This window comes from Onychostoma macrolepis, chromosome 19 (genome assembly GCF_012432095.1).
Source record: "Onychostoma macrolepis isolate SWU-2019 chromosome 19, ASM1243209v1, whole genome shotgun sequence".
NCBI lineage: Eukaryota > Metazoa > Chordata > Actinopteri > Cypriniformes > Cyprinidae > Onychostoma > Onychostoma macrolepis.
This window is the reverse complement of record NC_081173.1, coordinates 19,229,719-19,255,557: the sequence shown is the minus strand read 5'-3', so window position 1 is coordinate 19,255,557 and position 25,839 is coordinate 19,229,719. Positions and strand designations below refer to the sequence as shown.

The 25,839-nt window shown below is 38.1% G+C and overlaps 2 protein-coding genes and 1 long non-coding RNA gene across 11 annotated transcripts in view; 1 reads left to right on the top strand and 2 right to left on the bottom strand.

The window, feature by feature from the left end:
• Positions 1 to 15,366, bottom strand: part of LOC131525465 (exostosin-1c) — a 56,549-nt gene extending 41,183 nt beyond the window's left edge. The window contains exons 1-3 of one of the 3 annotated variants that reach the window (XM_058753110.1): positions 14,849 to 15,169; positions 14,340 to 14,695; positions 5,288 to 6,531 (exon numbers count right to left, since the gene is read on the bottom strand). In XM_058753110.1, the coding sequence (XP_058609093.1) occupies positions 5,288 to 6,225 (938 nt within the window). In that variant the 5' untranslated portion in view covers positions 6,226 to 6,531; positions 14,340 to 14,695; positions 14,849 to 15,169. The other 2 variants (XM_058753111.1, XM_058753112.1) reach the window with 2 other exon arrangements.
• LOC131525468 (uncharacterized) overlaps positions 1 to 23,385 on the top strand; it is a 60,740-nt gene extending 37,355 nt beyond the window's left edge. Inside the window, exons 1-7 of one of the 3 annotated variants that reach the window (XR_009267233.1) lie at positions 20,335 to 20,418; positions 21,661 to 21,753; positions 21,853 to 21,922; positions 22,361 to 22,457; positions 22,657 to 22,775; positions 22,897 to 22,939; positions 23,180 to 23,385. This is a non-coding gene — a long non-coding RNA (uncharacterized LOC131525468). Of the gene's footprint in view, positions 1 to 20,334; positions 20,450 to 21,660; positions 21,754 to 21,852; positions 21,923 to 22,360; positions 22,458 to 22,656; positions 22,776 to 22,896; positions 22,940 to 23,179 lie in introns of those variants that run through there. The other 2 variants (XR_009267232.1, XR_009267231.1) reach the window with 2 other exon arrangements.
• Positions 16,289 to 25,778, bottom strand: LOC131525466 (probable thiopurine S-methyltransferase). 5 transcript variants are annotated; one of them, XM_058753116.1, is made up of 10 exons: positions 20,165 to 20,303; positions 19,174 to 19,212; positions 19,019 to 19,130; positions 18,512 to 18,604; positions 18,296 to 18,428; positions 17,222 to 17,274; positions 17,052 to 17,126; positions 16,888 to 16,973; positions 16,721 to 16,765; positions 16,289 to 16,585 (listed from the first exon to the last, which is right to left on the bottom strand). In XM_058753116.1, the coding sequence occupies exons 3-10, from the start codon at positions 19,111 to 19,113 to the stop codon at positions 16,467 to 16,469; spliced, it is 699 nt and encodes a 232-aa protein (XP_058609099.1). In that variant the 5' UTR covers positions 19,114 to 19,130; positions 19,174 to 19,212; positions 20,165 to 20,303; the 3' UTR covers positions 16,289 to 16,466. The 5 variants fall into 5 exon arrangements, with proteins under 5 accessions (XP_058609099.1, XP_058609101.1, XP_058609097.1 ...); XM_058753118.1 differs by having other exon boundaries at positions 19,174 to 19,209; positions 20,165 to 20,265; XM_058753114.1 differs by lacking the exon at positions 20,165 to 20,303 and adding an exon at positions 25,647 to 25,778 and having other exon boundaries at positions 19,019 to 19,212.
• Between the last annotated feature and the right edge of the window lie 61 nt (positions 25,779 to 25,839).

The window sequence follows — 25,839 nt, the reverse complement described above, 5'->3', positions numbered from 1 at the left end:
CAGTATAAATTCCGAGTATCTCTTGTTCTTTGAAACCACATTAATGGAGAAGACTGCTGACTTGGCAATGATCCAGAAGACGAACATTGACACCCTCCACAAAGAGGGTAAGTCACAGAAGGTCATTACTGAAAGGTGTGGCTGTTTACAGAGTGCTGTATCAAAGCATATTAAATGCAAAGTTGACTGGGAGGAAGAATTTGGGTAGGAAAAGGTGCACAAGCAACAGGGATGACTGCAAGCTTGAGAATACAGTCAAGCAAAGCTGATTCAAACACTTGTGAGAGCTTCACAAGGAGTGGACTGAAGCTGGAGTCAGTGCATCAAGAGTCACCACGCTCAGACGTCTTCAGGAAAAGGGCTACCAAGCCACTTCTGAACCAGAGACAACGTCAGAAGCATCTTACCTGGGCTGTGGAGAAAAAGAACTGGACTGTTGCTCAGTGGTCCAAAGTCCTCTTTTCAGATTAAAGTAAATTTTGCATTTCATTTGGAAATCAAGGTCCCAGAGTCTGGAGGAAGAGAGGAGAGGCACAGAATCCATGTTTCTTGAGGTCCAGTGTAAAGTTTCCACAGTCAGTGATGGTTTGGGGTGCCATGTCATCTGCTGGTGTTGGTCCACTGTGTTTTCTGAGGTCCAAGGTCAACGCAGCCGTATACCAGGAAGTTTTAGAGCACTTCATGCTTCCTGCTGCTGACCAACTTTATGGAGATGCAGATTTCATTTTCCAACAGGACTTGGCACCTGCACACAGTGCCAAAGCAACCAGTATCTGGTTTAAGGACCATGGTATCCCTGTTCTTAATTGGCCAGCAAACTCGCCTGACCTTAACCCCATAGAAAATCTATGGGGTATTGTGAAGAGGAAGATGCGATATGTCAGACCCAACAATGCAGAAGAGCTGAAGGCCACTATCAGAGCAACCTGGGCTCTCATAACACCTGAGCAGTGCCACAGACTGATCGACTCCATGCCACGCCGCATTGCTGCAGTAATTCAGGCAAAAGGAGCCCCAACTAAGTATTGAGTGCTGTACATGCTCATACTTTTCATGTTCATACTTTTCAGTTGGCCAAGAATTCTAAAAATCCTTTCTTTGTATTGGTCTTAAGTAATACTGAATACTGAACTGAGATACTGAATTTGGGATTTTCCTTAGTTGTCAGTTATAATCATCAAAATTAAAAGAAATAAACATTTGAAATATATCAGTCTGTGTGTAATGAATGAATATAATATACAAGTTTCACTTTTTGAATGGAATTAGTGAAACAAATCAACTTTTTGATGATATTCTAATTATATGACCAGCACCTGTGTGTGTGTGTGTATATATATATATATATATATCTTAAAGTTGAGTGCCCTGGTGTAATAAGTTATCAAGTTCTAGGATTAACCTACTGAATCCTGGGAAATGTAGGTCATGGCCTTTACCTTTCATGATTTTATCCTGGTCACGAAGACAAAAGAGTGAACATGTTTCACACACTGAGAAGTGTGCATGTGACGTCTATGTGTCTGAGGTGCATTTTGGACTGAAAAAAGTGTCCATGCATGAAGATCAAATTAGCATGCCTCAGTCTGCACGCCAATAAGCAAATGCATGTGTATGTATGTAAAACACTTGGCCTGGATAGATGGGGAAAGAAGGTCAAGGGATTGGTGAGGTAAGGAGGGGGAGGGGGAGGTGGGGTGGGTAGAATCGCGATGAGAGAAAATGAGAGAACTTGGGGAAAAAAAAACCAAGAGAGCGCACAAAAGACAAGAGAGGAAGATGGACGGCCCTCTCCCTCTCTCTTTATTTGTTCTAAATAAACCTAGTTTGTGCTGGCTTGTGCACGAGCCACACAAACCACACTCTCTCTAGGGGTACAATTTCACATCCCCCTAATTACAGTGGGGTGTAGCGTTTCTTATTGCATCCTGCCAATGATTGTACGCAAATACGCACACACAAGGTCACGGAACAAATGAGAGGCCCGTCGTTAAGGTCCTTATTAAGTTCATTAAGCGCAGTTGTGATCATTTACATTCACTTCCAGTGCGATAATTCACTAAAAATAGTATTTTTACGCCTGGAGAGTGTGTTTTCCTGTAGTTGTGTTTTATTTTCAATGGCAGATGTAAAAAGGCAATGCATTATTCTTCTTTTCTACTTGAGAATCGAGAATAATGACCTCTTCTGTACGAATGTCTTGCACATGGTAAGAGTGTAGTCATGGAGACCTTGTTAGCTGTCAAGAAAGGTACCGCATTTTACTATTACACCCTTAGACTCACACACACACACACACACACACACATCCAACCGCATTCTAATGCTTTCCCAGAAGTCTACGGTGGTACTGAAGAGAGTATAATCAGTATTGCAGTATAATCCTCTGTCTGTGTGTGTCCCAAAACTGTCCCGAAACAGCTTGCCCTATTTTTCTTCCCACAAGCTCTCTCACTCCTTCTCATTTACATTCCCAGTACAATGCAAGTCCCCTCAACCCCCCCACCCCCCTTTTTTTTTTTTTTTAAAGAGCCCTGAAAAGTGAATGAATGTAGGCCATTTGGTTGCAGCAAGTTCCTCTCTCTCATTCCTGAAGCATCCCCGGATTCATCCCTATCTCTCCACCCTGGGCAAGAGTTCAGTAGGGTGCTCGGTGTGCCTTCAGGTTAATCTGTGGAAGTAGCAGATGCTGGTGATCATTAACCTGAGAGAACCTCCTAAGTTCTATTTCTGAGTTTGGCACCTTAGCTTCCTTGCAGTACCAGAGCAGTGAAATAAGAGAGAGACCCAATTCTCTGTGTCGCCGCTTGTCTTCACATTTTCCCTCAAGTTTATGACATTCTGCGTCTGACACCCTCAAAACTCCACAGAGGGCTGGGCGGTATGAACGGTAGAAATGTCTCAGCCGTTAACTATATCGTTTATATAGGCTATATATAATTAGTGTTTAAGCGTTTGAGGTCAGTAAGATTTTTTAGTTTTGAAAGAGATTTGTGAAGAATGCAGTGAATTGATCAAAAAAGATTTCTATTTCAAATAAATACTGTTACCTAGAACTTTCTATTAATCAGAAAATACTGAAAAAATGTATCATGGTTTACACAAAAATCAGCAGCACAGCTGTTTTCAACATTAATAATAATAATAATATTAACAAATGTTTCTTGAGCAGCAAATCAGCATATTACAATGATTTCTGAAGGATCATGTGACACTGAAGACTCAAGTAATGGCTGCTGAAAATTCAGCTTTGTCACAGGAATACATTACATTTTACATTATATTAAAATAGCAACAGTCTTAAATTGAATATCTAACAAGGTTTTACTGTTTAAATAAATCTCATCAACCCTAAACGTTTGAATCTAACACCAAATGAGAAATGATTTTATTTTGTTGGCACAGTTTACCACATAAATATAGAATTCAACTGATCTCAGGTGTGCAACTCAGCATATTTTTACTTTAGCTTTAAACATGGCTCAAACAGTCAAATTTATTAAATATTAGTTATTTCTTAAATATCACAATTTTAAAGGGATAGTTTACCCAAAAATGAAAATTATGTAATTAATTACTCACCCTCATTTTCTTTCAAACCTGTAAGACCTTCGTTCATCTTCGGAACACAAATTAAAATATTTTTGATGAAATCCGAGAGCTTTCTGACTTTTTGAATAAAGTCGTTATTTTTGTTTTCTTTGTGCACAAAAAGTATTCTTGTAGCTTCATAAAATCATGATTGATCCACTGACGTCACATGGACTATTTTTAATGATGCCTTTAGTTGCTGTCCACAGAGTGTCAGAAAGCTCTCAGATTTCATCAAAAATATCTTAATTTATGTTCTGGAGTTGAACAAATGTCTCATGGTTCGAAACGACATGAGGGTGAGTAATTAATGACAAACTTTCATTTTTGGGTGAACTATCCCATACCAATGCCAGACTTACACACACAACACTACGTTATGTAATATATATAAAACATTTTGGGGTTAAATCTTCTTGCTAAATTGACCTTTATCGTAATATATACAGTACTTTCAAAACTCCATATAAGATTTTGGTCATACCGCCCACTTCTCCACCAACTCCTCAGCAGTCACAATCATCTCCGCCAGTGTAAAAAAACACACTTTTCCTGCTTAGACCTCCACGATGCAAGCCACCATGTTCATTCCAGTAGAAATAAAGTATTTCATGAATGTTTTTCTTCCTCACATGGATCCCGGACCACCTAACACCTGTACTGCTAACAAGTATGGCTAAGTTTGTTTCTGCGTGGGAGAGCTCCCCCAACCTATCTTGTGGAATAAATGAACACATTCATCCAGTGCTGAGTGGAGCTCTGTCCCCACCACAAACCAAAAGCAAACAAGCCCGAAGCACTGTTCAACTGTTCGAGACCATTTCTTCGGTTTCTTCTTGGCTGTGTCTGCTAATATAAGGCCCACGGTGGATTTGATACACATTCTCTGTGGTAGTTTTGTAGCCCTGTATTAGTTCTCCTCCCTTCATTCCATATTTCTTCTACAGTATCTCTCCACCCAAGTCTGCTTAATTCCGCTGGGTCATGCATGTTACAAAACAATTTAGAAAAGCACAAAAAATGTTTAAAGCTTTATGGTTTGATTCACAGAACAGCCGTGCACAATAACTTGCGATAGGAATGTATTATTATTTTTTCTTTTTTATCTTTAAATAAATCTTGTGACTTGCATAATTTAAAATAATATTTTTTTTTCTGTTTTTTTAGCGTCACACTTCATTCCAGTCCGTGTAAGAATACCACTTTATGAGCACATTTTACAGACAATCATGGCAATCTTCAATTCATTCATATTTGATGTTCAGTAAAGCTTGTCTGAGTAAGCAACAGGAACCAAGGGAGGCGGGGCTTAGCGAAGGATCACTTGTCGCATTCATTCTGCTCAAGTTTCTTGAATAAGCAATGTTGAAAACAAATAGTTACACTAACATCAGCAAGTCAAAATCTCTTTAAATGCATTTATGACGTACAATCCCCCGTATATGTCATCCTCAAGAGAACATTTTCAGCGTTATTCACTCTTGACACTTTGCCGTGTATTACATAAGTAACCCACACCCTGCGGTAACCGATAGCTGCTTCTTGTATTTAACACAGAGGAACCTGAGTTCATAGCCCAGGGTGTCACTGACAAACTCCATTGAGTCACTGAAACCGAAACTGATCTCATAACGGCCATCATTCCTCTTAAAACCTCAAGCCATTAATTCCCCGTTGGCTCATTTACATGACTTACCTCTCATACTCCTGGTTATCATGGTCACACCGCGCGTCCTTGTGCTTCTCCCAGTCCTTGCCGTGGCGGCACGTTGTTAGTGAGACGATGTCCTTGCCATTGTGGATGTGATGCAAAGCGTTGCGAGTGTCTGAGCCGATGCCCGTCAAGTAACGTTTACCTTTAAACATCAACAAGTACTTCCGTCTCGGCGGGACGGTGTTGCGAACTAACCAGCCCCTCTCTCCACCCTTCTGAGGGTGTTCTTTAGAGAACAAAGGGATGGAAATGTCAAAGCCCGGTCGGAAGTGTTCCGTATTCAGGCTTGCTTTGGCCAGGATAGCCTGGCCCACGTTAAAACCCAAGTCCTCGGTGTAGTTGGGCCAGGTTCCGGAATAAAGGTTGAAGATGACATGGTTCCGCCCGTCGTTCCAGAGTGGGTAACCTCGAATTCGCTCGTCCATGTTGGGCACGAACTGCGTCGAAAGTTGGTCCCTGTCCAGCGTGTCAATGCCCAGCACGAACAAACATGCCTCTCGAGGGTCCGACGTGAAATATCGTGACTCTGTGACCGAGGTGAGGATCTTGCGGTAACTCTCGGACACCCGTTCACCTTTCTCCGGCGGATAGATGTAGACCCGAAAGCCGCTCTGCCCTTGACATCGGGCGAAGTCAAAGCAGGTGTCCATCCTGCAGCGACTGTCCTTGTAGATTCCGGCCCATGACTGCCGCCGCTGCTTTGGCGAGTCACCCGGACCCCCAGCATTTTGTAGCTCGGCCTGGTCGGCGTAACCCGGGAGCAAGTCTCGATCCAACCAGTTGGGCCAGGGCCGTGCCACCTCCCCCCTCCTGTGGGTGATGAGACCCAGGAGCCGATCCTGCAAGCCGCCCCAGTAATAGAGCAGCAGCCAGCAGCACGTGCACAGGCCCAGAAGCACGTACTTCTTGCGTGCCTGCATGAGGCCGTCTCTCTCACCCTCTGTGCTCCAGGGCTGTCCCAGGAGCTTCAGCAGGGGGGAGACGGGATGGACAGCAGGGGCCGAAGCTCCAGCATAGCCCCAATGTCCACTTGTCCATCAGCGAAAACCAGGGACACGAATGCGCTCTTTTTCTCCGGCTCAGATGTCTGTTCACAGGACGGTAAGCCCATGCGACAGAAGTACGTGTGCGCTCCGCTGTCGTCCGCTGGAAGTGATGCAGTGCAATTTCTCCTCTCTTGGTAGTCCTTCTCTCTGCATGGCTCAGTGAATCCCCTCTGCGTTACCCTAGCAGAGAAATTAACAACACACTTCAGTACACAGCCTTCTGTTCATTTATATCAGTACTGCCATGAACACACACTCTTATCCCATCCTCAAACACCCAACAGATTCAAACACATGAAAACATTAGTGAGCAAGCAATGCATCATGGATGGCAGCGCATTACAGTGTGAAGGGCCATATTTCAGGCATTTTTTGGAAAAGTGGTGCACTGTGGTTAAAAAAAGAACATGAATACCAGACAATAAACTTATGTACAGTTCGATACATTTTTTAAATGTAATTAGGCCAGTCAAATGTGCAAGTATCATCACTGCATTAACTAATGAAACATCCAATATCCAATAAAGTTTTTTTAAAGATAAAAAGATATGACAAAATGATTTTAGGGGGATTTAAACAAAAAAAAACAAAACAGAAATATTGTTCAAAAAGAGGACAAGATATTTTTTGAGATACTGTGTTATCTTGAGGAGAGTTCTGATTTGCTGTACATACGTACATTTATTAAAAAAACTACGTAGACAACAGTTAAAGTTTTAAACTTTTATGGTTTAAAGTCATTTTTAAAAAATGGCTCAGAAATATGTAAATTGTAAGATAAAGCTCCTAAAATGCCACTTGGTATGATATTTTGTATGTAATGCAATACAATTTCTACATTTTTAGGTGAAATCCTGCATAACCTGTAGTCTGAAATGTATGAGTCTTTGTATGAGAATCTTGCTATTTTAATTAATTAAAAACATACAGCATTACTAGTGTAGTCTGATTCTTCAAACAGATTATTATTATGAGCCAATTCTTTTTATTCATTTAAAACCATACAGCACAACCAATGTAGACTGATTCCCAAACAAATGATTCCTATTAGCAGTTTTTGTGAATTTAAAAAAAAAAAAACCCTTGTTTTCTTTTCTTTCTTTTTTTTAAGACTCACATACTGAACTTCCTTCTTGTCCAAAATAAACCAATTGCTGTTTGGCTGACCCGGAAGTGATCTTCTGAAGAAGATATTCTGAACAATGTTTTTGTTCATACAATGAAAGTCATTGGGGTCCAAACCAAAATTGGACCCCACTGATTTTCATATTGAGAAATTTTTCAAAAATCTCTTTTCCATTCAGTTTTGTACAAGTAAAAGCTGACAGAATTTAATGTTTAGATGGAATGAAACCAGTACCACTTAATTCCTTATAAGGGCTTTCACACCGTGCAATTCTAAGAATTTCCCCCTCTGGCTTTTTTCCTGCTTGCATTCGCACCGGCAGCAAGAATTCTAAAGCGGCCGACAGCGACATCTTTATTCGCAGCATTTACAACCAGTGAATGGAGGGATGCTGTGATCGGAGCCGTTTTTGTTGTGTGTCATGGATTTCGTGATGACAGAGATGGAATGTAAACGTAAAATTTACGCAATTGAAAGAGCATTGAAAATCTGACTAAATCTCGTGCACTTACACCACTGATAGTTCCTAGAACTGTTTTAGACCCTACTCTGAAATAGGAGCTAATGTAGTTCCCCCAAACGGAGTTCCTAAATATGTTCCTAGTTCCTGCAGTGCAAACACGCCAAAAATCGGGCACTTCCGCCAATAGTTATAGGAACTATGTTCCTCCGATGCGAAAGACCCTTATGATTCCAATTCAGCCTGTATATATAAAAGGCCAGTTAACAGTTTGAATGGGGGAAGTTAACAAAACAACATAGCCCAGTGAGTTTTTGCACAACATCAAAGCCCTCCACGGGTGCGTTATCAAGTGTCTCATCACATGCCCAACCCTGGTGGTGGGCACAAAAGACTGTGTGCACCAGTATGAGGCCATGCTTGATTTGAAATTGGTGTATTTAGTCTTGTGGTCTGAGTCGGTTCTGCTGTTTTCACACACACACTAGTGCAGTGTTTGGAGTGAACATGCAAAACATGAGCTGGGGAGCGATAGCATCTACCCTCTGCAATCTCCGTTGAACGGAGATGAAGGGGGTGAAAGAATAAGGCAGCTTTAAGAAGCCTAAATCGAAAGTGAGAGCCGAGACTGAATCTGATGCCAGTTAATCTAAAGGGAGATTGAGGTTCTTTTTGGTTTGTTTGTTTGCTCTGCCAGGAAGAACGCAACGGTTTTGAAGGGGAGGTGTTTGTCAAGAAAGTGCCCTCCTCTCATCAAAGTGTGTACCTGTCTCTGTGTACGGCATCTCACAGAGAAGGTCAGTGTTTCTACTGCCAGGCAATGCACAAAGACAGCTTTCAGGTCTCACCTGCCTCACTTGTTTTTCTCTTCACTCTTCCCTACCTCTGCCTTTCTGCTAAATTCCTCTTGAGTTTCTGTCTTATCTCTTTAAGCTGTCTGACCACTGTCTGACCTAGCACAAACTAATCTAAAGCTTTTAAAGAATATAAAGGGCCTGTGTGTTGTTATGCATGCATGTGAGCGTATGCTTATGGAGATTCCTCTTATATGCATTAATAATGTGTGACAGGTACAGAATATGAGATGAAATGCAGTATGCTGTTTGTAGTGAACGTGTGTGTGATCACGAAGCTAGCGTAAGATCTGCGTGCTGGCATTTTCACGGTAAAGCTCCCCTCACGAAGCACTGCAGGCCAAGCACATATTTGTCGGGAAACAGATGCAGAGGATTCCATTACAAGCTGCTCATTATTAATGCATGACTCCCTTAGTTAGGACATTGATTTCCCTTCTTTCCTTTCGTTTGGCTTTTTATGCCTCACAGGTGAAGTTAATCTCAATTTTCTTTTGAAAATGAACTGCAGTTAAGATTTCCACTAGCTTGACGTAAGGATCACTCATGCTACGCCCAGAACCAACCTAATGAATATAGGACAATGCAAATTTGGATGTGGGTGAACCTGGGTTATGTCTTCCTCACCCTCTTATCCCGTGATAATGAATAAATAATACTAACTAAATAAATAAATAAATGCTGGTGGCTAAATGTTTGGAATAATCAAGATTTTAATGTTTTTGCTCACGAAGGCTGCATTTGCTCAAAAATACAGTAAAAACAGTAATATTGTGAAATATCAGAATTTAAGATAACTTTTAAATTTTATTATACATTCTATTATACATACATACATACATACATATATATATATATATATAGCTGAAAATTCAGCTTTGCCATTACAGGAATAAATTACATTTTGAAATATGTTAAAGTAGTTGTTTTGAATTGTAATAATATTTCACAATACTGTTTTTACTGTATTTTTATCAAATAAATGCAGCCTTGGTGAACATTAATGGCATCTTAAAAAACAGCTTTTGGCTGCTAGTGTATGCAAAATTATTTTTTTTATTATTTACTTATTTTAATTTTAATTATAATTATGTATTTTATATTACATAGTTTTATTAGTAGTATTTACCTAATTATGTATTATGTATACACACACACACATTTTTTTTTAATTTACTTTTTATTTTTACTTTTTTATTTATATTTGTTTAATTATATTTTATCGTATTAACAAATTACATTATAATATAATTTTATATATAAATATTCAAATCTTTTTATACATATAAACTGTAAATGTCAAAATGAGAGAAACATCTCTAAAAAAAATTTACCTCTTTACTTTTTTTTTGGACGTCAAAATGGCACATAGTGAAACACAAGGGGAAAAACATAGTGAATTAAAATGCTGATAAAAGAATCATCACAAATTAAAAATTGGAGTCTTTATACAAAAAAAGTATTTTGTCTGTATCAGAGGAATTTATCATTTTAATAACAGCTTTTTGCAGAATCACGGATCATGATTTTGTCTCTATAGTAAAGTTTTTTAATGTAACCGTAAGAACACACTTTCCTTCTTTTACATCCGGATTATGTAATCACATTCCAAATATTCCATCATTCCCCAAGCCTGCATCCAGCTGACAGAAGGTTGGATCGACAGGGAGGGAGTGATCACTAGCTTCAGCCCCACAGGGACTGTTTCTCTCTCTTTCTTACTCCTCCTTGCAGTTTCCTCCTCCTATCACAATTGCTTTTTATTTTTCTCATTCATCAATGCTCTTGCTTTCTTTTCTCACTGCCACCGTAAGTCTCTCCCGCTCTGTCTTTCTCCGCACCGTATATCAAACGGGGTAGGGCTCCAGAAACAGGCTGCAGGCAGTGTAATGAGATCGAGATGTGATGGCATATTGCTCAATCACCATGACAGGAAACAGCTGAATAAGTGAACACAGCCTTCCAAACTTTGAGTGATCTGTCTTCTGGACACTTCATTAGCTTTTTCAGAACAAGTGTTTTCCACTTGTAAAGTCCCTGTGCGAAGGGAAAAACTATGCTAGTGTCTTTTGGCAATGGGTAGTGAATATGGAGAAGGACAGCGAGCAGGTGGATGTAGCCAAGAGGCAGCAGTTGTGTGCATGGTGAGTTAGTTTCCTGTGTCGTGCCTGCTGCCCAGACTGCTCCGGCCTGAGCCGTTTTCTCACATGACAAGTGTGTGACAGCTGGACATAGAGCTTATCTCCTCTGGCCCATCTCCCTCATACCGCCAATAAATCAGATCTTGGAGAACGTGTTATCCTTCCACATCTAAATTATACTCTATATAATTAAATTTTCTTTAGTTTTAAATGTGAAAAGTGCGATTTCTGTACCGCAGTCCTGCTAAATAATGTCAGATAGGTTTTTCTAAGTGCTCCCCAATCCGCCATTGGTCAAACAAATGGATAGTTCTGCCCCAAACTCACGCCATTGGCTGAACCAGTGTTGCTGTGTCGGACTGTTCGGGTTCTATGCAAACTGTAGTCTGTATATACTAATATATATATATATATATACTAATATATATACATATATACATATACATATATATATATATATATATAGTGTGTACTGTACTATATTGTGAATAACATTAATATTATTAATATTTTTGCAAATGTGTGTTATTTTGATGAACAATAATCTGATTACAAATATAGTTGGTAATACGAAAGTTTGGTGTCAGTAATGTTATTTTTTGCTGTTGTTGTTGAGAAATTCGTAGTTTTATTCATAATGGATGGATTTAATTGAAATGTATTTTAAATCAATTTTTAAATAATTTTAAAAGTTTTTAAATTCCTTGTTTTTATTGTTGTGATTTTTTAATGATTATTTTACTTCCTTTTATGTAAAGCACTTTGAATTACCATCGTGTGTGAAATGTGCTATATAAATAAACTTGCCTTGCCTTGCCTTGATCAAAAGTGACAGAAAATACTTTCTTGTATATAAAAAAATGCTTTTAAAATAAAAGCTGTTCCTTTGAACTATGCATCAAATTTTGTACTTATCAAAAAATATATCACCGGCTCCACAAAAGTAATAAGCATTGAAACCATTTTTAACATTGATAATCATAAGTGTTTGTTGAGCAGCAAAACAGCATGTTAGAATGATTTCTGAAAGATCATGTGACACTGAAGACTGGAGTAAAATTTAGCTTTGCCATCACAGGAATAGATTACATTAAGATGTATTAAAGATTAAAAAATTATATATATATAATTTTTTAATCTTTTTTTTTTTTCTTTAAATATTTAAACATAATTATAATATTAAACTAATATTGGAAATATTTTAAACAATTTTAATATTTTACAATATTTCTGATTAAGTAAATACAGGTGAGCTAAAGAGACCTTTTTGAAAAACGCAAAAAAAAAGAAATTTTTTTTACAAACCTCAAACTTTTGAAAGGTAGTGCATATGGTGGTATATTTACCTTTAATATTATTTATTCTCATTTAGCTTTTTTAGACCAAAGCAAGTAACAGTACACCACTTTTTATGTGAACAGCTCCCGAGGCAACGTGGTGTTAATTTTTTTTCTCATTAACACTAGTTAATAAGTTTCCCTTGCGTGATGTTGTTCAAATAATTTGTTTAACACATCCACATCCTTAACCACAAGTTTTCAAACCTGGCTCATATGGGATTTGCGTATTCCAGCACTAGGCCAATGTGACTAGTATTAGCTAGCGGCTAATATTCAAACACAAAGCATGTTCTTCTTACGGAGGTTTCTGTGATTTCCTCCTCAGCTTAGCTTCAGCTGCCCTGAATTGCAACGTGTAAAAAAATGTTAGCGGCAGCTGATGTTGGAGAAATACAAATAGTGTGGTGAGGTGGGTGAGACGGAGTTAAAATTAAACACGAAACTCTGTCATTACAGGTCAAGGGAGAGCGACGGCAGAGCCGAAGCCAACGGCCCAGCCTAGTTCTGCTGCATGTTTGCAGTGCTGAGACTGACCCATGCTGAGCTTGTGGTCGAGCCTGCTGGGACATCAGTCTGGCTTCGGCTCAGATGGGCTTTTGCGAAAAACAGACCCAAATGACTAAAATCAGAGTAATTTCAGAGTAGAGGATGTTTACGAAAGATCAAAAAATCTGACATGATGTTCTGCAGTAATCCTGCCGAAAAGCCAGGAAGGAAAAGAAGGATGGGAAGACGAAGATGAAAAATTGAGGGCAAAGAAGTTGTTTTCGTTTAATAACCGTCTTGTGCTCTCTGGTGCAATATGGTTATTAAAATGGCTACATCTTCTTGAACACCCGCTGCTACCCTCATGTTTTAATTTATGGACAACAATAATTACCAGCAGGCTTGATTAATTATGTCTAAACAATATGTTCCTCACACACGTGCCACAAGGGCTAATTATCCTAACAAACAGGATGGGCTGGGGCAATTGTAGGTTATCAGCAGTAGTCATAACTGCATGATCGTAGCAGCTGAAAATCTCAACGGCTTTAAATGACATACTAAAAACACTAGCTTTCCGTGCCACAATGCCTGGCTATTCATTCCCAAGCCCCTCCTCTCTTTTACCTTCCTCTGGCCCAAATGAAGTCATATACATTTTGTTATGTGACGCCATGGAATGAGTTATGGGAGCCTGTCAAAAGGGTCGAGATTCCTGCCATTTTTCCGTCTCCTCTCGGTTTCCCTGCTCTTTCAACTCCTCTGCAGGGGTGGACGCTTCATTCATGTCATATGGCGCTCGCATAATGGCACAAAAATTAAATGCAAAAATCCATTCAGATACCAAGGTCAGTTGTATGTGTTAGTTTTCTTCCAAAGCCTCTGCAAGCCTTTCAGATAACTCATCTTGTAAAAACCTATTACTGCTCTGACACAGATTTGATAGTTTTGTTGAATCTTAACCACTTCTTGGTATCTTGGGATCTAATTAAAAAGACAATTACTGCGCTCAACATTAAAATGCTGTGACGATCTGAATACACCTGTGATAGCTTGCGATGCCTAACATGTCTAATTTGCAATCACAAGCTCTGATCTACCGTCTTCAATATACAGACTTCACGGGCCAACTGCCGATGAACCATTATTACATAAAGTAATAAAAAGTAATAAAGTAAAAATAATACAATATTGTATATGTGTGTGTGTATGTAAATACTCAAATTATTGAGTATCACATGATTTCATTTAATATTCAATTTTTTTTTTATATTTAAGTCTATATTAAGCAACATACTTATTTTGTTTACATTAACACAATTTACATTCAAATATTATTTTAGATTTAATGTTTCTTAGTATATTTTAATTATTTATATTTATGCATTTACGATTTATTTTTATATTTAAATAATATTTCTTTAAATTATATTATTTAAAGTTTAAAATAACCGGATATCCATCATGTCTCGGCACTTTAAATTGAACTAATATTTGCTATTTCTACATTTGCACGTTTATTCTGCTGTTCTGGCTTGTTTACCGTTATATCATGAGTAAAGGTCGGATTAAGTGCGTTACCTGTTCTTATCGCGTTGGTCCCTCGTTATGGCTGCATCCTCCTCATCCTCATCCCCTGCCGATACTGAACGTTTCCTTCTCTCCTCTCTCTGTCAAACGGCCCTGCTTGTTTTCACTAGCACAATATTACGTGATGCACTAACACTATGCCATACAGTCCACCCCTGAACCGCGCCGTAGACACCTCAGCTGTCTTCAAACCTCCGTCTCTCTCCACCTTCTCCTCCTCTCCTCTGGAGCGCGTGCGTCTTCTCGCTTTACCAGCTCTACAACCTGATTGAGTTACAGAGCGACTCGCGCAAGCATACGCGCGTAATCTCACACCTCCTCCCGCGTGCCCTCCCTCTCTTCCCACTCTTTAATGATACAGAAGCAGATTTGGGCAAATATTAATATTCCATTCCGGGCTACAATTATCCTGAGGCTGGTTTGTTTGAGTTATCGGCTTCCAGACAGTAATAGCTCATCGTAAGAGGCGTTGCTCCTTTATAATAATGTGGGTTTCTTACCTTAATTGCGCGTCAGATCATGTGGATGAATGAAGAGATGAGACTGCCGCCTGTATTATGTAGTCATTAAGCACACTGAAACGCCAGCAGCCACGTTAATATTTTAGCGAGCTGGTGGATGGGAGCTGTCGCTGCCTTGTGTATTAAATATGACAAGGAAACAATGGTCGCAGTGCCCTTGGGGTGGATCGCGCGCGGCCGCTAAAATTGAACTTCCCCGGAAATAGCGCGATATTGATTATCACAAAAAACATATGAAAACATAAGCTATGCAAACAATGCGATGCAGAGGCACAATGTAGCACCGTTATTCTGTATGACAGTACCTCACCCTGAACTTCAGCAGACGCTCAATGGTGCACTCCGCAAATCCCGTTCAATCGCACCCAAATCACAGCGTTCAGATGCTTATCCCTCTGTCCCTACTTCTACACATGAACATACAGTTGATGCGTATGGATAGCATCCGTTACAGCATCAGTTTAATAAGGCTACATTGTTCATTTTCTCGCATCCACAACATTCCAGTCGACCCCGCCCCCGGCGTTCGTGATTGGCTCAGAGACTCGGGGTGCCTTCGCACGAGCTATATTTAAAGTAAACAGGCGCACATCTGGCCAGCGGCTCGCGTCGCTGTCGCCGGAGGTCGCGAGCCGACGCTGTGCGGTGAACCAGAAAAGACCTTGACGACTTGAAGGTTGACAAACTATTTATCCGAGTTCAAAAGGAGCGATCATTATACGGTTATGATTTATGATTAGAGATGGGAATCGTAATCTGGCTTCTTTAAATGATTCCTTAACGGTCCCAATAACGAATCGTTCAGTATTATTGCTCCAAAAATGTTTGGAAAACAAGAAACGCATTTCTTACTGCCTCAAAGCGTCTGCTGCCAAATTTGAACAGATTTAAACATAACAGATCAGATCTATAACAAATCGGAGATGTTTCATTTTTGCAAAAAGTTTGTTTACAGGCTTTTAAAGACTTTGTAGAGGCACTTTAATGAACGCACTTAAATATTTTGGATATAAAATAGATATAAACGCGCTGAATTAGTTTATTTTTTATAAAATACCACCGATTACATCAAATCTCATAATGTCAATTTTTAAGATAAACTGGAGTCCGGGAAGGCGTTGTTTCCCATTCAGGAAAAAGAATCGGCTCATGAGTTTTCGTTGGAAAATCTCTACATTATTCGCACAGTAAATTCAGTAACGGAAGTGTGTGGTCTGCAACACTTGAAGAACTGAACGATTAACGGTACTTTTTACAACCGGTACTGAATTAGGAACTCGCAGGCGCAAATCATTTAAAAAAAATAAATGTCACTGTGTGCGGACTTCTGTCAAACTACTGCCCTCTTGTGGTCAAACTAAGAACACACATCACTTACTCTATGCATACTGTAGTTTTGAAATAAACAAACAATTTTAAAAATAATTGGAATTTATTAAAATTTTGCATTACATTTAAATACTGAATCAATAACTTGCAGGCCACTGTTATCAAAATTTAAAAAAATGCAAATTGTCTTTTAATAACATAGCTATGTTATTTATTGCATTAAGTAATTTGTACTTTTTAATCGCCCTCCAGTAGATTTGATGATTGATCATTGGGCTTTTGGAGTGAGAAGGTACACTTTCTCTGTCAGTGAATCCAGTCCCCATGATTTGTGCTTTTCCTCAAAGGCATCTACAGACTCTAGCAATTCAATATCACATCCACCTCCTGAAATATGAGACATCGCCATGATTATTGGATAAAACTATTTGGAAATAAAGCTCTATAATACATAATGAATGATGAAAACATCTAGGTACAAAATAGGTAAGATGACATGTCAGAACAATGACCAAAACTCACCATATACATTTTTTACATCCTCTTCTGATACAAAAAATGGCGGACCTGTGCATCAAAAATGGCAACAGAAAAGATCAAATACTAAATACAAGACACATATGCTTTAGGACGACTAATAATAATAATAATAATAATGAATTATTCCATTCGTTTCCCCTTAACATTACCTTTATACAGCTCAGGATTATATTCCAGTGTGTCCACGAGATATCTGCAGTCATAGTTCATTAAGGACATAAGGAGAGTAGCATACCTTGGGGATGAAGAGATTATGTATTTACATACAATCCCACTTAAATAAAAGAACATAAAATGTTTATTTAATACTTACTTTTGCCTGTCACATGGGTTTATAGCCACCAGTGCTCCTCTATCCCAAATTCCTCCAAACTTTCCTCCAACAGCACTATATTTGGACCGAGACCAAAAAGACAGAGAGGCATTTAAATGCATTTCATGTGACATGTTTTATCATCTAAAATTAGAAAGTATAAAATGTACCTGGAGAACTTGTATAAATCACACTGATAGATGGAGATCTTTCCATCTGCACTCTGCGAACAAGAAAAATGCATTAGGTGAGGGGGCATGACACAGAAACATCACGCTGTCTACTTCCATTAAAGAAAGCTAAAGCATTGTGACCATCTCACAGTGGGAGTTTAGTACACTGAGGGGCATCCGTCTGTATTAATCTAATCGGAAGAAGCCACGAAGACACAGAAAATGCCATTATAACAATACATATAACAGTGCATCTACCTTATGCTTAACCTCATTCATTTCCAGTTATTTTAGCTGTACAAAAACTTGTCTGTTATATGCTCCTTTATATTGCAAACTAGTATTTGTAATATTATTGTAATTCATTATTAGAATCATAAACAGACTGGTTTGTGGCTCTAAACTTTTTAACATTTTCTGCACAATTATCATTTAAGATATTTTCCTATAGCAGCTAATTAATCAGAAGTCTTGCACATTCAAATGTCTTATGCTGCCTTCACATGCTATCGGAATTATCGTAAATACGAGTTTCCTAATCGTAAATTGGACGTGAACGGCCTCTCAAGTCATATTTACTATTTACTACGTATTTACTTAAAGTCATAAACTTTAAACATGGTGGAGGGAACAACCATTGCTGCTGTCAATGCTGTTCTCACAACAACTATCCCTTTGTCTTGACACTAAAGTAGTGTATTTATAGGCTAGATATGAACAATCATTCGAAGCATATTGTATGTTTTATAAGCAGTAAAATAAGCATGTATTTGACCGAAATTCCAGAATTGTCAGCAAACTGCATGTATAGCGTGGTGAATGTTTATATGATTGTCAACCAATGGGATGCTGCATTTGAATACCACAAGCTCGTAATCATGACTTTATAAGTAGGAAATAGGAAATTTCAAATAGCACGTGAAGACAGCATAACTTCCATGTTGCAAAATAAAGTGGATAATAACTCAGTGTATGATTTATGGGCACTATAATCCTTTAGGGCTAATTTTATCATTGGTTTGTGCCCATGCAGCAATCAGTACAGATGACAAATGCAGGACCTTCAGATACCTTGAAAACCTTTGCTCCAGGAATGGCTGGTACTGGTTCTTCATTAAAAACAAGATTTTGCTCTGCAAAGAATTGCTTGATTCCTTTTTCAGAAATTTCAACTCCAACAACTGTGTGACCTATATCAGCCAACCTGAGAAAAAAATGTTTGAACATTTTATGGAAGTGCTAGGAAGATTTTAACCATTACTCATTAACAGACTTTAAACCTCATACCACTTCATGTCTACAGCTTTTCCACATAGCGGGAAGAAGAATCGAACCTCCTTTCGTCCACATACGACTTTGTCCAAGTTATTTTCCAGAAAACTGTTAAAAAGGTACAAAAAATAGGAAATTGAAACAATCAAAGCAAGACATTTAAAGTAAAATAATAAATTGATAACACTGTGCAGTTCCTCTACACATTTATGGAAAATTCAAAAGGATCATTATTCATAAGAAACACAAGATGGTGTCTAAATCATGGAGCTACAGTATATGACGTGTTAGTATGCATGATTAATGATAGTACAGTATAGCAGTTTGCAGCATCATTAGTGTTATTGAACTGAATCAACAGTTTAGTTGAATAATAACACTATTGTATGTTTAGAGCTGCTTTAGTTTGCATCACTGATTCTGTTATTTTCCTGTTTATTACTGTGAAGCTGCTTTGAAACAATCTGTACAGAAATAAGGTGACTTGACTGTAGTGTTGGTGCTGACTAAATTTGTAATTACTTGTGCACTTCAGATCTGTGAAAACCAGTTTTTCCTTCCTGCCACCTGTCCTCCCACTCGGACAAAGCCATCACTCGGTTTGCCTGGGCAGACATCTCTTCTCTTCTCTTCTTCTCTTCTCTTCTCTTCTCTTCTCTTCTCTTCTCTTCTCTTCTCTTCTCTTCAGCTGGAGTCTTCAGGGTAGCAGACAGCTGCTGTGTGCAAATGATAAAATACAACTAAGCACATAATTATGCATAGTTAGGAAAGCAAAATAAATAGGCTGATCAGCATTTAAAAAAATATGTAGAAAACGCTTTCCAAATCAGTTCTATTGTTGACGTCATTGTTGATCTAATCAAGCTACTGTGGCCCAGATTCATCTGTCAAGTTAAACAAGCTGCATGACATGCACTTATCCTCAAAAGCATGAACAAAACTATGCAAGATAAAGAAAATACCATCAGGACTATACGAAATAGAACACTTCTACTGGTGTTTCTGCATTTAAAAATGTTTAATTTTCATATTCAGTTAATGTTGTGTTAATAATGTTGCATACTGTTGGGTTTACACACACACACACATATATATTTATTTATTTGCATGTGTGTGTGTGTTGTAAACTTTATTTATATTACTACTACTATACACTAAATTAATTTTCCCAGCACACAATTCCTTACCTAAGCAGTTGGAAAAGGATGCAAATTAAGCATCAAGCCTCTCAAACAAGTCTTCAAAAAGTAGTCTAATTTGTCAGCACCTGTTTGACTTGCATAATCACAATGACAGTGCATACATCATGTCATCTCTGAATTGTTATTCTCTGTTCATGCTAAAACTGTCACAATATCAATAAATGTATCGACTCATAACAACAGACTATCACCGGCCAACGGAGAGAACTACATTTTGGTCTTTGTTCTGTTTGTTCTGTTTCAGCAGCGACGTGCTTTATAAGAAAACACTAGAACTCAAAACTCTAAGCTCAATAACAACATAAATGTTAGACAAACAAATAACTTTCTGCCACTTTTAAGGCGGTGCACAATATCATTTAAAAAAAGCACTGAGCATATTCAGCCGAAATAAGTGAATCTGTTACATATAATACGAATCTGCCGCAGTCACTGTAAATGTTTGAAAAGATTTCAAATTAATTACCTCACACTTCCAATTCAGTGACCACCCGAATAGCAGCTTCTCACATCAAAGTCCCTTTCTAACTCTTCGCTCACATGCATCGGTTTCATAACAGGAAGAATTTGTGCGTAGTGGGCGTGGCTTCCCACATAACGTCACACGTAGTACTGGCGCTTCCTATCAGGGGAGCAGCCTTCTGTTTGTGGATGTCGCTAGGATACCGTGGACTCTCCCGGAGTTTACAGGAGCCTGCTAGTACAGTGAATCTATTTTGAGTGAGCTTTGGCAGAATCGCTGACTAAAACAGTAGGAATTCATGCTAATGTGTTCAAGACTGTTCTACAAAACAACTGCAGTAAATATGGACAGACTGAATGTGTTTTAGAACAAGCAGCTTGCACTAGTGATTTCCCAAAAACGGCTTGATTATTTGAAAACACTGGAAACACTGGAGATATTTCTCATTTTCTAGTACAGTGGTCAAAATATCATTGCAATCTCACTTGTTATTATCTAAATAAAAATGGGGACAATAGCTACATTTTGTGGTTTTGTTAAACAATAGCAACAACAATAACAATTATTATAGTTAATCATTATTTTGATGTTTGTAGATCAATCTGTCTCTACTTGGTTTTAATACAATTCACCAACTATCATATTGACAAAAAAAGTATTATAACAAAATTATAGCTTTATAAAAACACATTACAAAATTAAAACTTTTTCAACAAAATAGAAATTGAAAAAAAACTATTTGTATGTAATATTTTCATTTTCTTACATATCGGGGTGTAGGCTACTTTCACTGATTCAGCTAGGAATAAATCACGGCTGAAGGGCGTTGTTAGATGCGAAGTGGAGTAATAATTTTAAAATAAATTATAAATTAAATTATAATTAAATTTAAAATTTTATTTATAATAAAATTTAGTTGAGTAATCGTAACACACAATTCAAATAACATTATATCAGTCAAAGTTATATATCTGAAAAACTAGTTTATCATATTAAATTATTATTTATCATTGTAGTCTAAATAATTAGTTCAGCTTACTTTAAAAAGAGCGATTATTATGGTCAAGAGAGAAAAATAAGGTCTTATCCATTTCCCTCTAATAAAGATGCCTTCCTCTGGACGTTATGATTGGAACAACGAAACAAGCAGCCTGGCGTTTATAAGGTTAAAAATTGACTGTGGTCCCATGTCTTGTTAACGTTTATTTTATCATTTTTTACACAAGCAAAATCAGTACTCAAGGTCTGATTTGTTTGCAATTTCGAAGCCAAAGAAAAAGTAAAAAAAAAAAAAATACCATCTGCATAGAAAGAGCAGTTCAGAAAGCATCTGTAGAAGTGGCAAACGTATTCTGTTTTCTAACGTTAGCTCATATGGTTGGCAGGCATCAGGAAATAATTATGGCTTAATAACTTCATTCTCCTGGCATGGTGGTCATTATGCAGGACTTTGATGTATTATTCTGAGCAATTGATTTACTGAGTTTCATTTTTCAAAGGAATACTGTGAGACCCGCTCAATTGGATGCCTTCAAGACCTCAATAAAATACTAACAAAAGGAATGTGTCACAATTCAGGATGTTAAATGTAGGTCTGTATACTTTGCTACATAATGAAAACAATATGAGCCATGAAAAATGGTCTTTTTCCCATTACCAGGATGATTTAATATACATTTAATGTGTTGCAGTGGCAGCAGTCTGTTTGCTACAGGAGAACAACAGGCTTCCCATTCCTCTTCGTTTTCTGTCTCAGCTAAAGTAAGTTTTTCATTTTTATTCTATTTTATTTTACTATGTATTTTATTTGAGGATGACGTTTATATCTTCACTCTTAGAAATAAAGGTACAAAAGCTGTCACTGGGGCAGTACCTTTTCAAAAGGTACATGTTTGTACCTAAGGGGTCCATTTTGGTACGTTAAAGGTACATGTTAGTACTTAAAGTGTACATATTTGAACCTAATAGGTACAAAAGTGTACCTTTTGAAAAGGTGCCACCCAGTGACAGCTTTTGTACCTTTATTTCTGAGAGTGTTCATAATCTTTGCTCTTCATTTTCATTTGTTTTACTGATTTCTTCCTATTTATTGTGAAATATATTAACTTCTAAGTCATCCTTAAATTAAAAGTAAATTTTAGTTGCAGTTATATTAGTGCAGCTCTATGATTCCAAATATATTTTGCCAAATATTTGCAGGAGCAAAGAGCTGGATGGGTTTCTTGCCAATCTCTTGCTCTACTTTTCTTGTTACTTTGAAAAAAAGCTCTGGAGGAAAGACCGAATCTCTCATGGGGTGAGTTTGAATTTGGAGCCGGGCATGAGTTGAGTCATAAAAAAGCATGAAATTATTAAAGGCCCAGTGCTCAATTACTAAAATGTCACAATTAAGATGTGTATGTAACCTATTCAATAACCTAACACAGCTTTTAATCGTATTAATCTGTGACGATTGCATTAAGAGCGTGTCATCCTTAACCTTCCCGCTCTTTCAGAGAGGACACTGAGAGGCGTGTGCTAAGGTGGAGCTGGCACAAAAGCAGCTTGCCCTCCGTCACTTCAGGCTGCTGCTGGGGATAGATCTGCCTCAACAGCACCATATGGCTTTTGACAGGTCAGAACAGCTATTGATACCATACCTGCGAGATCAATTATGTGTGTTTCACTGCATTAATGAACAATGTGATGAATGAGAGCATGTTTGAGGACATAATAAGCCTGATTTATGCCTGCAGGATCAAGGTGTCATCCACTCACTGTGACATACAACTATACGAGGTACGTGCAAGCCATTTGACCTTATGTGATTCATGAAGAATGTAAAACTTTTAGAGGTCTTTGAATATTATGTAATTGAATATAAGTAGATTTGAGAAGTTCTGTCTTACCTCTTTGTGATGTGTTGCTAGTAACGTGATAAACTTCTGTGTACAAGCAGCTTCAAGTGAAGATTTATGCTTTTACTGGCCCGTCTTCTCTTTCATACTCTTGCTCTCTGTCTCCTGACCTTTAACCCAGGAAGTCAAACCGGTTCCTGGCCCTGAGAAAAATCATAACCCAGCATTCCCCTCTGATGGCCTCTCTGCTGCTTACTCCACAAGAAAAGGCCTCTCACCTGTTTGGGGGCTTCAGACGTCTTAAAAGTGTCCTCAACTTAACGCATTGATTTAGAAGCTGTGATCGAAGGGTCTTATAGAGCAGCTAAAATCACTTCAAGGGATACTCCACCCCAAAATGAAAATTTTGTCATTAATCGCTTACCCCTATGTCGTTTCGTCCTCGGAACACAATTTAATATATTTTGGATGAAAACTGGGAGGCTTGTGACTGTCCCATTGACTGCCAAGTAAATCACGCTGTCAAGGCACAGAAAAGTATAAAAAACATCGTCAAAATAGTCTGCCATCAGTGGTTCAATCTGAATTTTATGAAGCTACGAGAATACGCAAAGAAAATAAAAATAACGACATTTATTCAACAATTCGTCTCCTCTCTGTCTCGCTGTGTCAGCGTAGCTGAGACAAAGTGCGTACGCTGTTCTCTGTCATCAGTAACGCGTGGATACGTATTGTACGTTTATTTACGCTTTGATTTGAACGGAAACAGTGTATCCATGCGTTACTGATGACAGAGAATAGCGTACGCACTTTGCGTCTATCAGATGCTCTCCAAAATGGCGCTATGCTGACACAGAGAGACACAAAGGAGACAAATTGTTGAATAAATGGCGTTATTTTTATTTTCTTTGCGTACAAAAAGTATTCTCGTCGCTTCATAAAATTCAGATTGAACCACTGATGGCAGACGGACTATTTTGACGATGTTTTTTATACTTTTCTGTGCCTTGACAGCGTAATTTACTTGGCAGTCAATGGGACAGTCACAAGCCTCCCGGTTTTCATCCAAAATATATTAAATTGTGTTCCGAAGACAAACAAAGCTTTTACGGGTTTGGAACGACATGGGGGTAAGCGATTAATGACAGAATTTTCATTTTGGGGTGGAGTAACCCTTTAAGTTATATTTAATTATGCTATGGTTGAATTATTTACAATTGTGAAAAAGCATAGTATGTGTCTATTTCACAATTGTTTCTAATAGTCTGATTGTACTTTCTTTTGCCTTTAGCTTTGGAATTCTTGGAAAGCTTTTGAGCCAGTTCAGCTCAATGACACTGAAGCCTCAGGGAGGCCAGAGTGAAAAGGAAATCAAGGAGATTGTGGACAACAAAACTACCTTTTGTTGTTTGTGGGCTTTACAACATGCACATTTCTTTCAACTATTATTTATTTTCCACTGTGCTTTGCATGAAGGTTGCTGACTAGAATAATATTTAATAAGAAGAAATAACAATATATGCCACAAGGTGGCGCTTTAAATATTGTTATTCAGTTCAGTCCTCATAAGAGTGAACACATCCTAATGTTAGGAGTGGAATGGAAACAATTAATGGAAAAATATATTAAACTAAAGCTAAGTGTGCAAAGTTGGGTAAATAAAATGTATTACATTACTTTTGTATCAACCATTAGACAAATGGTTTAATAATTTTATAGTATCATTAATAATATTGGATAACTGTTGATGTATATGTAAGTGTTTAGGAGACAAAAGAGGCCCCAGGGTTCTGGCAGAAGAGGCTTTGCCATCACCTTAATTGGCGGGGTAATCTAGGATGCCACTGCTAATAATCTCGGTCTGCAAAGCAAGAAGAGGGATGGGTGCATGTGTTTTTCTGCAGGGGGTTAATTGGTTACCTTTGGCAGTACTCAAGATCAGGAAGCAAGGGCCCAATTATCTCTAAGCAATTTATGCTTCATAATTCCTTTCAAATGCATTGCATTGTTACAAAAGCAGTCAGCCTTAATTTTGTTTCATAGATTGTGATCAGTAAATGAAGATCATGACCACTCAGAGAAGGTTAAAACAATTAAAATCAAGATGAATTATTCTGCATGATATTGTTTACTATTATGCGCTATGCATTTCTCCAATAGGGGGAGACATTGCATTGAGAATTCATTTAGTGATTTCTTGCAGGTATACTCTTTATAGTGCCACCAATATGTACATGCCTAAAAAATACACTTAAAAAGCATTTATTTTAAAATCCTATAAGAATTTGGGACCTAATTGCCACAGATTCCCGGTTCAATGAGTCAGTGAGTGGTTGACTCAGCTCGGACCGATTCAGTCTGTTTAAACCGGTTTGGAAAACTGGTTCAACCTGTTCACTGAAAAAAATTCCAAATCAAAATATTCATATAGTAGCCTACATTTCATACTCAACGGCAGCTCAAAATGTTTTACATAATTAAATGTATTTAAGTAATTGGACATTTATAAATAAATAGCTCATTAAAACAACATAGTGTCATAAAAGCATTATGGTTTAGTAGCCTACTTAAATCTAACATGTCTTAAAACATAAAAATGTTGAAAATCAGAATTGAAGTTGTCTTCTCTCTTTCGCTCTCTCTCTCACCGGCCAAGCGCCCATATGGTCGCGCTCTCTGTCAATCATTGCTCAAGCTCTCCCTCTGTTTGACCCGTATTTCCCTCTCAGTCCTGCGGGTGGCTCGACAGTAGAGCTCCACTTCAGACATATGGCCGAGAGACCTCACGTTAAATTCACCTTTGCGAGACGAGTGCAGCTTTAAACACATGTGGCCGTAGAC